Below are 12,766 nucleotides of genomic sequence, written 5' to 3'. Positions count from 1 at the left end.
AGCATGACATGGGCATCCCCATCCCCCCTCCACTGGGATCCCTCTTGTCCTACAGGTCGAGCTAGAAGTCCCATCTTTAATCAGGGGGGAAATTTATAGTTTTATGGGTCCTGTGTACTTGGGCTAGGCCTACCGTGTTATTATCAATAAAGTCTTGTTCTCCTAATAAAAGCAAGTTTTATGGTCATGCAATCTTGAAATTCTCTCCTCTTTTGCATCTGTTTTTGTGAGCATTAGCATTCATGTTTTTTTCTTGTTTGATGAATTCTTTTTTCAATGACAATTCTGATACTTCTTGAGAATTTCTTCCCTAAAACTAGGTTGGAGTGGATAACATGTGTATAATGGTACATGCCGTGAAAAGGCAATCATTGGAGTTACCTATAGAAGAACGAATAAGTAATGCACTTGTTGAAGTTGGTCCATCAATAACACTGGCCAGTTTATCCGAGGTTCTGGCATTTGCTGTTGGTAGTTTCATTCCTATGCCAGCTTGTCGTGTCTTCTCCATGTTTGCAGGTTGAAAATTTCTCTCTTATATCCTAATGGAGCTGTTTTGAAATTTTAGTTTTGTAATACTTACTTTTAACTACCTATTTTCCTGTAGCTTTGGCTGTTCTACTAGACTTCCTTCTGCAAGTTACTGCCTTTGTTGCATTGATAGTTTTCGACTTTTTGAGAGCTGAGGATAACAGGGTTGACTGCTTTCCCTGCATAAAAATTCCTTCATCTTCTATTGACCCTAATGAAGGTATTTACATAAGATTGATTTCATTATATATGCTACTTATAAAAAAAGTATTTCATTATATAAGCTGGTCGGTTTTCTTATCATCGAATCAACTTTATCTTCTGCCTCAAAATGTTAAATCTACATCCCCCTCCCCCTCCAAACAAGTTTTTTATTGGCATTGACGGAATCAGTTCAATGAAGTGTAGGCATCAATGAGAACAGAGCTGGTCTGCTTTCTAGATATATGAAGGTAATTTTTTGGGGCATTCAATCGATAAAAATCATGTGTTGGTGGACTTATTCATCTTAACTTTTCTGGAGGCTGTTGGGGTATGCGTGAGAATTCCCATATTTCTGTCGTTAAGTGTCCAAATCACATATACTGTGCTTTTGTTCACTAGATAAATTTGATATTATTTTTCTTGTAGGAAGTTCATGCACCCATTCTTGAACTCTGGGGAGTTAAATTTGGCGTCATTGCTATTTTTTTTGGTTTTACTCTAGCAAGCATTGTAAGTAACTTATCATCATACCTCTAATTACTGTTACAAACTGGTGGTTTTTTTTGCCCCTGCCCACTGATGACTACCAATTACTAAATAGCAATCTTTCCCCATATGCTTTATCATTGTAGGCATTATGTACACGGATTCAACCTGGTTTGGAGCAGCAGATTGTTCTTCCCCGGGATTCTTACCTTCAGGTTTAAGTTTGTCATACTGAAACCCTATTAGTTTGAGAAGTGTTTCATTAAAATTCTTACTTCTAGTCCGGCCTTTTATTCTTTTATTTTTACATGACAGGGTTATTTTAGTAACGTCTCTGAGTATCTCAGAATTGGACCACCATTGTACTTTGTTGTAAAGGATTACAATTATAGGTACCTGTTCAAACACCGTCTTATATCCCCCTTGTTTGCTCTTTGGGTTTTTCAAGCTTATTTATTAGCCTGAATCATTGCGATACTTACAATGCATGACAGAACTTAGGCATAGAAGAAATAGCATTATAATGTCCATGTTGGTAGTCAGGGGTTATTGAACTTGTCCCCAAAGAGATTGTTATTTAAACATTACAATGCTAATTTATTTTTTAGGTCGGACTCATTACAGAAATAAAAGGATTCATTGCATAACAGGAAATGAAGTGATTGGAAGACATTGCTTTCTTGTGGAATGCTGCTATGCCCACGAATTGATTTTAGATAATATGAGAATGATTGCAATGTCATTTAGGGTATGCTTAGGGAGTGAGATGAGATGAGAATTTTGTGAATGGTAGTAAGATAGTTTGTGAATAGTAGTAAGATAGTTTGAGTTGAGTATTTTTTGGGTGTTGGGAAAGGAGAGAGAAAAATTTGAATAAAAAATATTATAAAGTAAAAATATTGTTAGAATATAATTTTATAATATATATATTTTTTTATTATTTGAAAAAGTTGAATTGTCTTTAATTTCTTGTTTGAAAGTTTGAGATTTTTTTTTTTATTAAGATAAACATTATTGATATGAATGAAATAAGCATAGCCCGTGTACATAGGAAGTATACAAAAGAACACATAAATATATTCTAAGAGTGATAAATTACACAAGAAATCATGAACAATGTCCCAATTTAGTACAATAGCGGAAAACCAAAGCAGTAAAGTGTGGAGAAAAGAATTCTTCAGCTCCGCCATTGTGTGTTCCTTGTCTTCAAAGCAATGCGATTTCTCTGACCAAATACACCTCATGATACACAACGGGATCATTTTCCACACTGCTACCACTTGATGACAGCGTTGCATCTTCCTCCAACAGCCCAACAAATCCACCACCCTCAAAGGCATAACCCAAGCAACGTCAACCCTTGGAAAGATTTCATCCCACAACACCCTTGTTACCTCACAATGCAGTAAGAGATGATCCACAGATTCTCCATTCTTTTTACACATAACACCAATCCATCACTACACATTCCCTCTTCCTCAGATTGTCCGTGGTCAAGATCTTCCTAAGAGCGACATTTCATATAAAAAAAAACTAATTTAGAAGGCATACGAGACCTCCAAATATTCTTCCAAGGGAACGGAGTATGATCCCATGTTGACAAAATTTTATAGTATGCCTTAATTGTACATTTCTTGTGATTATTAGACCTCCACTTCAATCTATCACACTGTGACGTAGGAGTCCCCATGGAGTATAGAAGGCTGAAAAAACTGATACTTTTTAATAGGGATTTTCATGAAAGTTTGAGAAAATTATAATGATTAGTTTGAAAAAGTTGTAATGATTAGTTTGAAAATGTTTGTATTTAAATTATGTTTGGGAAGGAGAGGAGATGAGACTTTTGGGATGAGATTTTTTTCTAAACAAGCCCTTAGTCTTTTCAAGTTGCTTCCTTGGTTAATTTGTGAAATATTTTGGTGCTCCTGTAGATGATTTTAATCATGAGATTTTCTCTTGTATTTGCTTGGGAGATATGGTTTTGGAGAGAAATGGTGTTTGTGGATCAAACATTGCATTTTGATGTCGAGATTTTCCATTTTGGTGAATGGCACTCCGGTTGGGTTTTTCAATAGTTCACGTGGTTTGAGACAAGGAGATCTGCTATCTCCTTTTCTCTTCATCCTTGTCGTGGATGCATTGAGTAGAATGTTGGAAGCGGCGGTAGAAGGAAGGTACTTGTCGGGTTTTGAGGTGGGCAAGGAGGAACGGAAAAGCATGAAATTATCTCATCTTCTTGTTGGCGATGACACATTGATTTTCCGTAAGCCCAATCAAGAACATATTTGATCTTTGAGAGCATTGTTGTTAACTTGTTATGTTTTGAAGTTGTCTTAGGTCTCAGGGTTAACCTAAACAAGTCTGAAATTGTACCAGTGGGTGCCGTAGGTAATATTTCAGATTTGGCTATTATTTTGGAGTGTAAGATTGTTTCACTGCCGCTGAAGTATCTTGGTCTTCCCTTGGGGGCTCCTCACAAATCTGTTTTGATATGGGATGAGGTTATTGAGAAGATTGAGAGAAGGTTGGCTGGATGGAAAAAGTTATATTTGTCGAAAGAGGGAAGAATTACTTTGATTAAGAGTACGTTGTCTAATCTTCCTACGTATTTTCTTTCACTTTTCCTTTTGCTGGCTGGGTTGCTAGTAGAATTGAGAATATTTATTGTAATTTCTTATGGGGAGGAATATGAGAGAAAAAAAGTTTCATTTGGTTAGTTGAAATAAGGTTTGTCAACCGGTTTCTTGTGGAGGATTGGGGGTGAGAAATTTGAGATTGTTTAATAAAGCACTCCTTGGAAAATGGCTTTGGAGATATCATGAGGAGAGAGATGCTTTATGGAAGAATGTTGTTGCTGTTAAATATGGGAGTGGGTGGGGGGATTGGTGTTCTAATGAAGTTAGAGAAGCGTATGAGGTGAGTTTATGGTAGGGTATTAGGAAAGGTTGGGGGGAGTTTTCTAAACATATTAAATTTAAGGTGGGGGAAGGGAAGAAGATTCTCTTTTGGCATGACATTTGGTGTGGGGAATCAGCTCTTAAATAAGAGTTTCCATCTCTTTACAGGATTGCAAGGGATCAAAATGTTGTTGTGGCAGATCACCTTCAATGTACGGATAATAATATTATATGGAATGTTGACTTTATTAGAGATGCAAATGACTGGGAAGTGAATGTTGTTTCAGATTTTCTGGGAAGAATTTTTAACTCAAAAGTGATGCAGGGAAAAGAGGACAGGCTATTGTGGGATCATGATGGAAATTTCAGGTTTTCAGTCAGTTCTTTTTATAAGGTGCTTAATTATCATTCTGGCTGTGTATTCCGTTGGAAAAGCATTTGGAGGGTGAAGGTACCTACTAAGGTGGCGTTCTTCAGTTGAGTGATTGCTCTAGGGAAAGTATTGACTACGGATAACCTTAGAAAACGTGGTTTGTGTATAGCTGGTTGGTGTGTCATGTGCAAGAAGGATGGTGAATCTGTAAATCATCTTTTTTTACATTGTGAGGTGGCAAAGTCTTTGTGGAATGAGGTTATTGTTCAGACAGGTTTATATTGGGAGATGTCCAAGGAAATTGTGGATCTCCTTGCATGTTGGCGTGGTTTTGAGGCAAGGAAATGTGCTGCTGCCAGATGGAGAATGATTCCTATGTGTTTAATGTGGTGTTTATGGCTGGAAAGGAATGAGAGATATTTTGAAAACAAAGCGTTCTTTTGAAGATTTTCTTTAGTTTTTCTTTTCTACTTTGAGTTTGTGGGCTAGGATCTTTGTAAGGAATGATGATGGTGTACTGAATCTGTTTCTGTCGTAGTTTCCTGTTTTTTAGTGTGTAGTAGGTATTTCCTTTGTATACTTCCTGTGTACTTGGGTTGTACCTATTCTTGGTAATAAAATTCTTATTAATTATAAAAAAAAATAAAAAATAATCATGAGGCTTTTAGCTTGTATCTTCTGGTACTGAGGTCAATAGAGTTACGTGGTATGAACGTACATTGAGACAATTGTATTTTGACTTGAGATTGATGGTGAGGAGACTGTAGCATGATTCTCGTTTGGAGGCTTTCTTCAGAGAGGAGGAAGGCCAAGGGATGTGGGTCAAGATGTTCTGAAGGATATTGGTCTGAAGTATAAGTCCTGACTGTGGATATAGTTTAATGAAGAAAATAGAGATCTATTGCTAGATAATAAAAATACTTCGGTGTTGAGAAATTACAATCTTTCAAGTTGAACAATTAGAAATATTCTTGTCCCATTTTTTAATGAACATCATTCTTATTCTGATGTGTAATGATTCTCTTACTCAGCTTGGAATCGAGACATACAAACTTGTTATGCTCCATCAGCCAGTGTGATTCAAACTCTCTTTTGAATGAGGTAGTACAATATGGGTTTTCTTTTTGAAATTTAATTTCTACAATTGTTGTCACCTTTTCTAGATGCTGTCAAAATTTGCAATATGTAAATTGCAAATTCATCTGTAACGAATTTATTATTTGTTACTTGGCTTGTATCTATTCTCGAGCTATTTTCTCTTTTTATGCAGGACAATAATCTGTGTATGTATATGTATTGATATTCTTTTTTCTCTTATTAATTATAAAAAAAAAATATTGATATTCTTTTCTGTGTAAGACAATACAATTGTGTTGCTGACCTTGCTTTCTCTCTGCTGTTACACAGATATCAAAGGCATCTTTAGCACCAGAATCAACCTACATTGCTAAGCCAGCTGCCTCATGGCTTGATGACTTTCTTGTATGGTTATCACCAGAGGCTTTTGGTTGTTGTCGGAAGTTTGTAAACGGCTCTTACTGTCCACCTGATGATCAGGTTGGTGCTTGTTCATGTCAGATTGTTTGATACTTATTACTCTGTATTGCTGGGTATAAACGTCTATCCTATTCATATTTCTCCCTCCCCCACCCCAAATTTTCCTGTGTTTCTGATTGAGTTGAGTCTTAAATACTGTTTACTGAACTATGATGCACCATTAGATTAATAAGGTAGATATATTTCTTTCTCCAGCCACCTTGTTGTGCACCTGATGAAGGTACTTGTGGCTTTGGAGGAGCTTGCCAAGACTGTACAACGGTAATGCCCCAATTCTTTGTACAGCTAAGAAATGTTATCACTAGTTTCCCGTATTTGAATAGGAGGGATGTACTTTTTGGTTGTTTATATAGTAAATCAAGGCAGTGCAGTGTGTAGACATGAAAAGAAAGGTGGAAATCTTATCTTTTATGTTGGTTGCAGTGCTTCCGCCATTTGGATTTGGTCAATGATCGTCCATCTACAGCGCAATTCAAGGAGAAGCTTCCATGGTTCCTCAATGCACTGCCATCTGCTGATTGTGCAAAGGGTGGCCATGGGGCATATACCAATAGCGTGGATCTGAATGGTTTGAGACTTGACATTCAAAAAGTTATTTTGTTATTTTAAACGCATCAACCTACCCAATTGGCTGAGTATCTTAAAGTCATTTTATTGCTTCTAAACTACTTCCAGGTTATGAGAGAGGTGTTATACTAGCAGCCGAGTTTCGTACCTATCACACCCCACTTAACAAACAAGTATGGCAGCCACTTTTTGTCCTTCAATTCTCAGAATAAACTTTTTTGAGAGGCACCCCTCTTTTGTTCAATCTGACCATCATTTTCCTCAGGGTGACTATGTGAACTCAATGCGAGCCGCACGGGAGTTCAGCTCTAGAATTTCTAGTTCATTAAAGGTATGCACTCAACCGTGTGGTGTTATTACCTTTCAACCTCTTTTGAGAATGTTTGACTTTCACATGTAGAGCTTGGAATTAGATGTTACTGTACATGTTGTGAATATGCTGTTAGATTGAGAAAATAAAAAGGAGAAGGAAAATAGAAAGAGCCTTTAGGTTAGTTTTGGACTCTGTTGCTTTGATATCATATGATGGTGATGACTTGAGAGAGAGAATGTGAAAAGGTTGTGGAGGTCAAGGATATTTGACTTTTCTATGCATATTTCACCAAATATGTAAATGTACAAAATACTCCCACTCTTTAACTAGGCAGTTTGTCACTTTGGGAATGGATTTATGGTTTGAGATGTCTGATCATGTGCATGTAATACTGTGAGTATTTTGGCTGTAAGCTTATACACCGCTTATATTTTGCTATCATAGACTGGCAATTTAAGCTAATTCTAAGGCCTTTGCTGCTTCGGAAAATGACAAATATTGATGCTGATAGCTAAAATGATTTCAATTTGTTGCTTTATTTTATAAACGTAAAACTATTCCTGGAGGTCTATCTATGCAACATGTTATTTGGTTACCTTTGTCCAGCCACCAATGACACTCAGTTCCCACACAGATAGATAGCATGCCTTTAGGCTGGGTGATTATTTAGTCTCTGTTTGTTTTCTTAGGAAATATCTCTCACAAAATGTTCTCTATATTTTCCATGTTTAGTCTTTATACTTGGAGAATTAACTTGACAAAACACGGCTTACGCTTTTCGGAAGTGTAACCCATTTTTCCGGACCAAGCTCGTCTATGTTGCCGCACCACCTCCCTAACCCCTCCCAACGCCTGGCACTACCACTACCCTTTCCTCTCCCCCATGTTGCCATCACCAGCTCCCCTCCCCCTCCTCTCAATGTCATCACCACCTTCCCACCCTCACCTTGTCATCCGTACCACCTTCTGCTCCTTACTCCTTAGGCACAACACAACGAAATGTTCGGCCAAATATATATTCTCGGTTCTGACTGGAATTGGCTATGAATCTTTTTCATGTGTCCTGAATATATGTGTGCACGCTGCATGCTTTGCCATCCAATGGAAACTTTTTTTTTTTTATTTACCTGCCAATATCTTTTTATTTTTCAAGTTTTTTATTTACGTACGTAATTGCCTATTTGGTTAGCCATGCCAAGTTATTCATTTACACGGTAGAATAATGGACCAAAACTTAAAAAGCATAATGGACCAAACCTTTCTACTTTTGGGGAAACTTCTCATAGATTGGCATCCGTTTTTAGTTTCCGTCATGTTGGCTGGTTCAAATGTCAATGGAAGTGGTTCTTCACTTCTCTCTTGGGGTAATGCTACGCACCAAGCATATTGAAGAGTGGTGTAAAAAACTGGAAAATTTAACCTTGCTTAAACTTTCTAATTAGAGAACTTGTGAATTGGGGAGCGAGACACAGAGATACCAGTATAAGAAAGGTGTATTTTTTATGGTGTTGGAAATATCACCGGATGGTGAGATGAATAGTCACAATCATCAGTGCCCTTTGAATCAGTTCTCTCGGCCAAAAGCAGTCAGACATGGTTATTATGACGAGAGGGACCGATCATTGTAGCCCCAAGGCTTCAAAAGGCACTGTCATCTCCCTCCCCCACACCCATGTACCGCTATTTCCATGACCTCCTTGCCCCATACACTGAAACGCCCCCTCCCCACACCACCTCCATTCCCTTCCCTCCTCCCACCACTACCATTCTCCTTCCTCCATAAGATCACCACTATCTTCTGCCTTTTTGTGGCTTTTCCTTTGTTTAATTATAAAGATGTTTAAATGCCAAAAACCTACTTTCAGGGTCATAATCAAACAACAACAAAAAATCGTTTTCCATGAAAATAATTTTGTTAGGAAAGTGTTTTACTTTGACAAACAGAGCTTAGCATCCTATGTCCTGTTAAGTAGATGACTAAGTTCAATCAATCATCTCAATTGAGTTTAGACCAGGGCTCCATTCGGAACATCTTGTGGGGCGTAAGAAGTAGCTTCAACTTAGAGTACCTCACCATGTAAAAAAAATTTTCGAATTACATTAATCAAGTGGGTTATACAAGTACTTTTATCCTCTCAAATGTAAGTAAATGGCTTACTCTGAAGGAAGTGTTGAGACGGTTTTTGCTTTGAAGCTTCTTCCTTGTTGCTGTGTTGTTGTTTAGCTAGTTTTCTCTTTAATTTGATCTGGAGATGGTCACTGCAACATTCCTTCTCTGATGTGGATCCATATCTTGTGCTAACATTTGACCTCGTTGCTGACATTATTTCTCATGTTGCAGATGGATATCTTCCCATACTCGGTGTTTTATATCTTCTTTGAGCAATATCTGGATATATGGAAGATAGCTTTGATAAACATTGCAATAGCACTTGGTTGGTATTCCGGAGCATCACATTAACCAATGCGTAACATGTATTGGCACATGTATCAAAGGTTATGCATGTGTGAATAACACATGCAGACACGTGTTTCTATGTGTTTGTTGTGGATATTTGCACATTTTTCATTGTTAGACTTTGCTTTCCCTGATTAGATTATAGAAACAGTCACAAGAGGTTTACTTCTATTCCTTGCTCTGTGCTCTAATTAAAGGCTCTAATTCCCTAGTGATGTAATTAAATGCTGTGAAAATAGTCTAATCTGTCACTGTGCACTTGATTATGAAGATAACTTGATGAAATTAAAGACCATATGTTTGTAGCCATGTTACTGCCATGGAAGACAGCTTTCACCTTACTTTTGTTTGTATACTTGTATAAGTTCTAAACCTAAGTTCACGAATCACTAGTGTTTCTGTTTCATGGCAGTTTTCGCCGTTGATATGTCGGTATTATACTTGTGTCTTTATCTACAACATTGATTTTTTTCTTACTAGGTTTCTTATTATATTCACTTATTTATAACATAAAATCATTACTTGTAGTTTGTATTAGTGGGTTTCATGTGAATCTAAAACTACGTGTGTGGTGTGTTTCATTTTGTTAATTGAATTTCTCTCTATCAAAGCACTTATTGAATTTCTCATTTGATGATGGAACAGGTGCGATATTTATTGTTTGTTCTGTAATCACAGCCAGGTGTTGATTTATTGGAGCCCAGCTTGTCACTACTAGCTTTGTTAAATTTCAGACTGTTGAAGTCACTAATTTCTTCCTTTCTGACTTACAGAACTCTTTCTGTTTTTCATTGATATTTGAATGCAGTTTATGGAGTTCAGCAATCATTTTACTTGTTTTGGCGATGATTGTTGTTGATCTCTTGGTAAATATCTGCTAATGACTTCATACTTTGTTTTTGTCTTTTTTTTTCCTATATAACTTTTGGCTTAATTGAATTCTGCAGGGTGTAATGGCGATTTTAGACATCCAACTAAATGCAGTCTCTGTTGTAAATCTTATAATGTCGATAGGGATTGCTGTCGAGTTCTGTGTGCATATAGCACATGCCTTCTTGGTCAGTGCTCACCCTAATCCCTCTGAAAGTTTTAAGTCTCTTATTTATGATTGGTGTGGATGCACGGCTCATAGTTGTGTGAGAATCTATGCGTAGTTTTATACACTGTATATAGCCTCCTATGGTTCTACCCCTGGTCCCTAGAGATTGATTGCTCCCCCCCAGGTCTAAGGTTCAAATCCCCTTGGGTGCAAACAATCTCTAGGGGCCATCAGACTGGGGGATTTTCCCCTTGAATTACCCGAGGTGCACTCACGGGATACTCCTTGCTGAGGGCTTGTGCACCCTTGGGATTAGTTGGGACGCTGTTTTCGGACACCTGGTGCCAATAAAAAAACAAATGCTTTGTGAAACGGGAACAACCAACCCAACTGTGATGTCCCCAGGAAGCCCTCCATATGCCATTGCTCCTGCTGACTATGAACAAATTTTTGCTTTGTTTTTATTTTTTTATTTTTATAATTTGCTAATTTATTATAATTCTATGATGCTCATAACAGTTAAGCCCTGGGCATAGAAGCCAACGTGCAAAGGAGGCATTGAGTACCATGGGCGCTTCTGTCTTCAGGTTGAGTCTATACTTCTCTTTTTCCTGTTGACGCATGGAGGCATAAGTAGCACGGTAGATTGAATTGGATCACTAGGAACTTTGTTTGTCAGTAAATAAGAATTTTTTTAATGAGAATTAGGCACAGTTTAGGTACACAGGACATATACAAGAGTAACACCTAGGGATGATGGACTAGGGATACAAGGAATTCATGGATATTCAGACCATTGAAGTTTAATACAATCGACCAATGGAATAAAATTTGAAAAAAAAATATATATCTAAGCTCCATTGACTGCTCGCTATCTTCAAAGCAAATGGGGAACCATCTTCCATATTGCTATGATTTGCACTCATAAAAACAATATTGGTATGATTTGCGAGTTACCACACAATCCTCTCCAATTTGCTAGGAAATCAACACCAGGAACTGATCAGAAAAAGGATTTGATCACAAGGCTGAATCTGTCTCTGAGCAGGAGTAGCAACAGTGGCATTAATCGCAGACTGATAGTTATGTATGATGCAATAATTCTATGAAGTACCTAATTTTCTAATGTGTGGGCTTGTCGATTAATCTACAGGAACAATAATAATAATAATCAAACATAGAAAGATGATCTTTGTCCATTTGTACATGGGGAAATAAACATTACAAGTGTGATCAGACTTGATTAGAATACCCTTTTGTCCAGGATTTCTATTCTAAGTTACCCAATACCTAGAAATCTGGTGCAGAGCCTTCCTAGGATGAATTTTGGCTTTGTAATTTCTTCAACTTATTCCTTTGGGACAGTTAGTTGGGCTCCACTTTCAGGATTCATAGAAGCACTTTTGGCAAAGTGGTAATTATATTTGTGTTGCCACAATAATGGGTTAATTATATTTTTCTATTTGCTTGTGTTTGGCAGCGGAATTACACTTACCAAGCTAGTTGGAGTGCTTGTCCTTTGTTTCTCAAGATCAGAAATTTTTGTGGTCTGTGATTTCTTCCTCTTGACTTTCAAATAGTTTTGCTACTCAGTTCAGATAATGTAAAAGTTATTCTGTGGGTTTTGCAGGTTTATTACTTCCAAATGTACCTGGCATTAGTCGTTATTGGCTTCTTGCATGGGCTTGTATTTTTACCGGCAAGTTCACTAATTTTTCTAATACCTTAATAGCTAATCAATACGAAATTGGAGTCATAAGTGCAAGATGCCTTTGTGTGTTATTTGCCAAGTTTCAAGAGGATTGTAGTTTATGCTAGCAGATGATGGTGCTACCTCCATATTTTGGCGTGAATGACATGAATGTGATTGCCCCTGTTTGCAGGTGGTGTTGAGTTTATTTGGTCCACCGGCAAGAATAATCATCGAGAACCAGCAAGTAGATGAACCTCCTGCTTCATCACTCGCAAACTGATCTATACAGCCTGTGTTTTCTTGAGGCTGTCTTCAGCGCTTGATGTACAATGATCGGAAAACACTACTGTAAATTGAAGTTTAAATGTCTGTTCACTGCCATGAGACAATTCATTTAAAGGAAATTGGAAAAAGAAGACCAAGTGCATAGGAATTAAACCTCATCAAAAGACAAAAAAAAAAAAAAAAAAATGTAAAGAAAGAGCAGACTACAAGTTGTAATGTTACTGTTGACGTTTACATGTATCACAACACATTTATGCATGTAGATATGACAAAAAAATGTAGAACGTCTGTCGCACTTCTCATTGGAAGACATAGGTGGTGGCCAGAATCCTCTGTTTTGTATGGGCAATCGTTTCTGCTTAA

The 12,766-nt window shown here is 37.3% G+C and overlaps 1 protein-coding gene across 1 annotated transcript in view; it reads left to right on the top strand.

Annotated features, from left to right (window-relative positions):
• LOC108997405 (NPC intracellular cholesterol transporter 1-like) overlaps window positions 1–12,766 on the top strand; it is a 47,502-nt gene extending 34,736 nt beyond the window's left edge. The window contains exons 20-39 of the mRNA XM_018973655.2: window positions 321–519; window positions 608–751; window positions 940–983; window positions 1,162–1,245; window positions 1,368–1,436; window positions 1,537–1,613; window positions 5,523–5,592; window positions 5,899–6,048; window positions 6,244–6,309; window positions 6,472–6,616; window positions 6,724–6,788; window positions 6,881–6,946; window positions 9,270–9,363; window positions 10,032–10,068; window positions 10,195–10,252; window positions 10,334–10,444; window positions 10,945–11,012; window positions 11,906–11,972; window positions 12,056–12,124; window positions 12,309–12,766. Coding sequence (XP_018829200.1) covers window positions 321–519; window positions 608–751; window positions 940–983; window positions 1,162–1,245; window positions 1,368–1,436; window positions 1,537–1,613; window positions 5,523–5,592; window positions 5,899–6,048; window positions 6,244–6,309; window positions 6,472–6,616; window positions 6,724–6,788; window positions 6,881–6,946; window positions 9,270–9,363; window positions 10,032–10,068; window positions 10,195–10,252; window positions 10,334–10,444; window positions 10,945–11,012; window positions 11,906–11,972; window positions 12,056–12,124; window positions 12,309–12,398 — 1,773 coding nt within the window. The 3' untranslated portion in view covers window positions 12,399–12,766. The remainder of the gene's footprint in view (window positions 1–320; window positions 520–607; window positions 752–939; window positions 984–1,161; window positions 1,246–1,367; window positions 1,437–1,536; window positions 1,614–5,522; window positions 5,593–5,898; window positions 6,049–6,243; window positions 6,310–6,471; window positions 6,617–6,723; window positions 6,789–6,880; window positions 6,947–9,269; window positions 9,364–10,031; window positions 10,069–10,194; window positions 10,253–10,333; window positions 10,445–10,944; window positions 11,013–11,905; window positions 11,973–12,055; window positions 12,125–12,308) is intronic.

This window comes from Juglans regia, chromosome 13 (assembly GCF_001411555.2).
Source record: "Juglans regia cultivar Chandler chromosome 13, Walnut 2.0, whole genome shotgun sequence".
In the NCBI taxonomy this organism is placed as follows: domain Eukaryota; kingdom Viridiplantae; phylum Streptophyta; class Magnoliopsida; order Fagales; family Juglandaceae; genus Juglans; species Juglans regia.
Note: the sequence above shows the minus strand (reverse complement) of the source record. Positions and strands in the feature narration are given on the sequence as shown.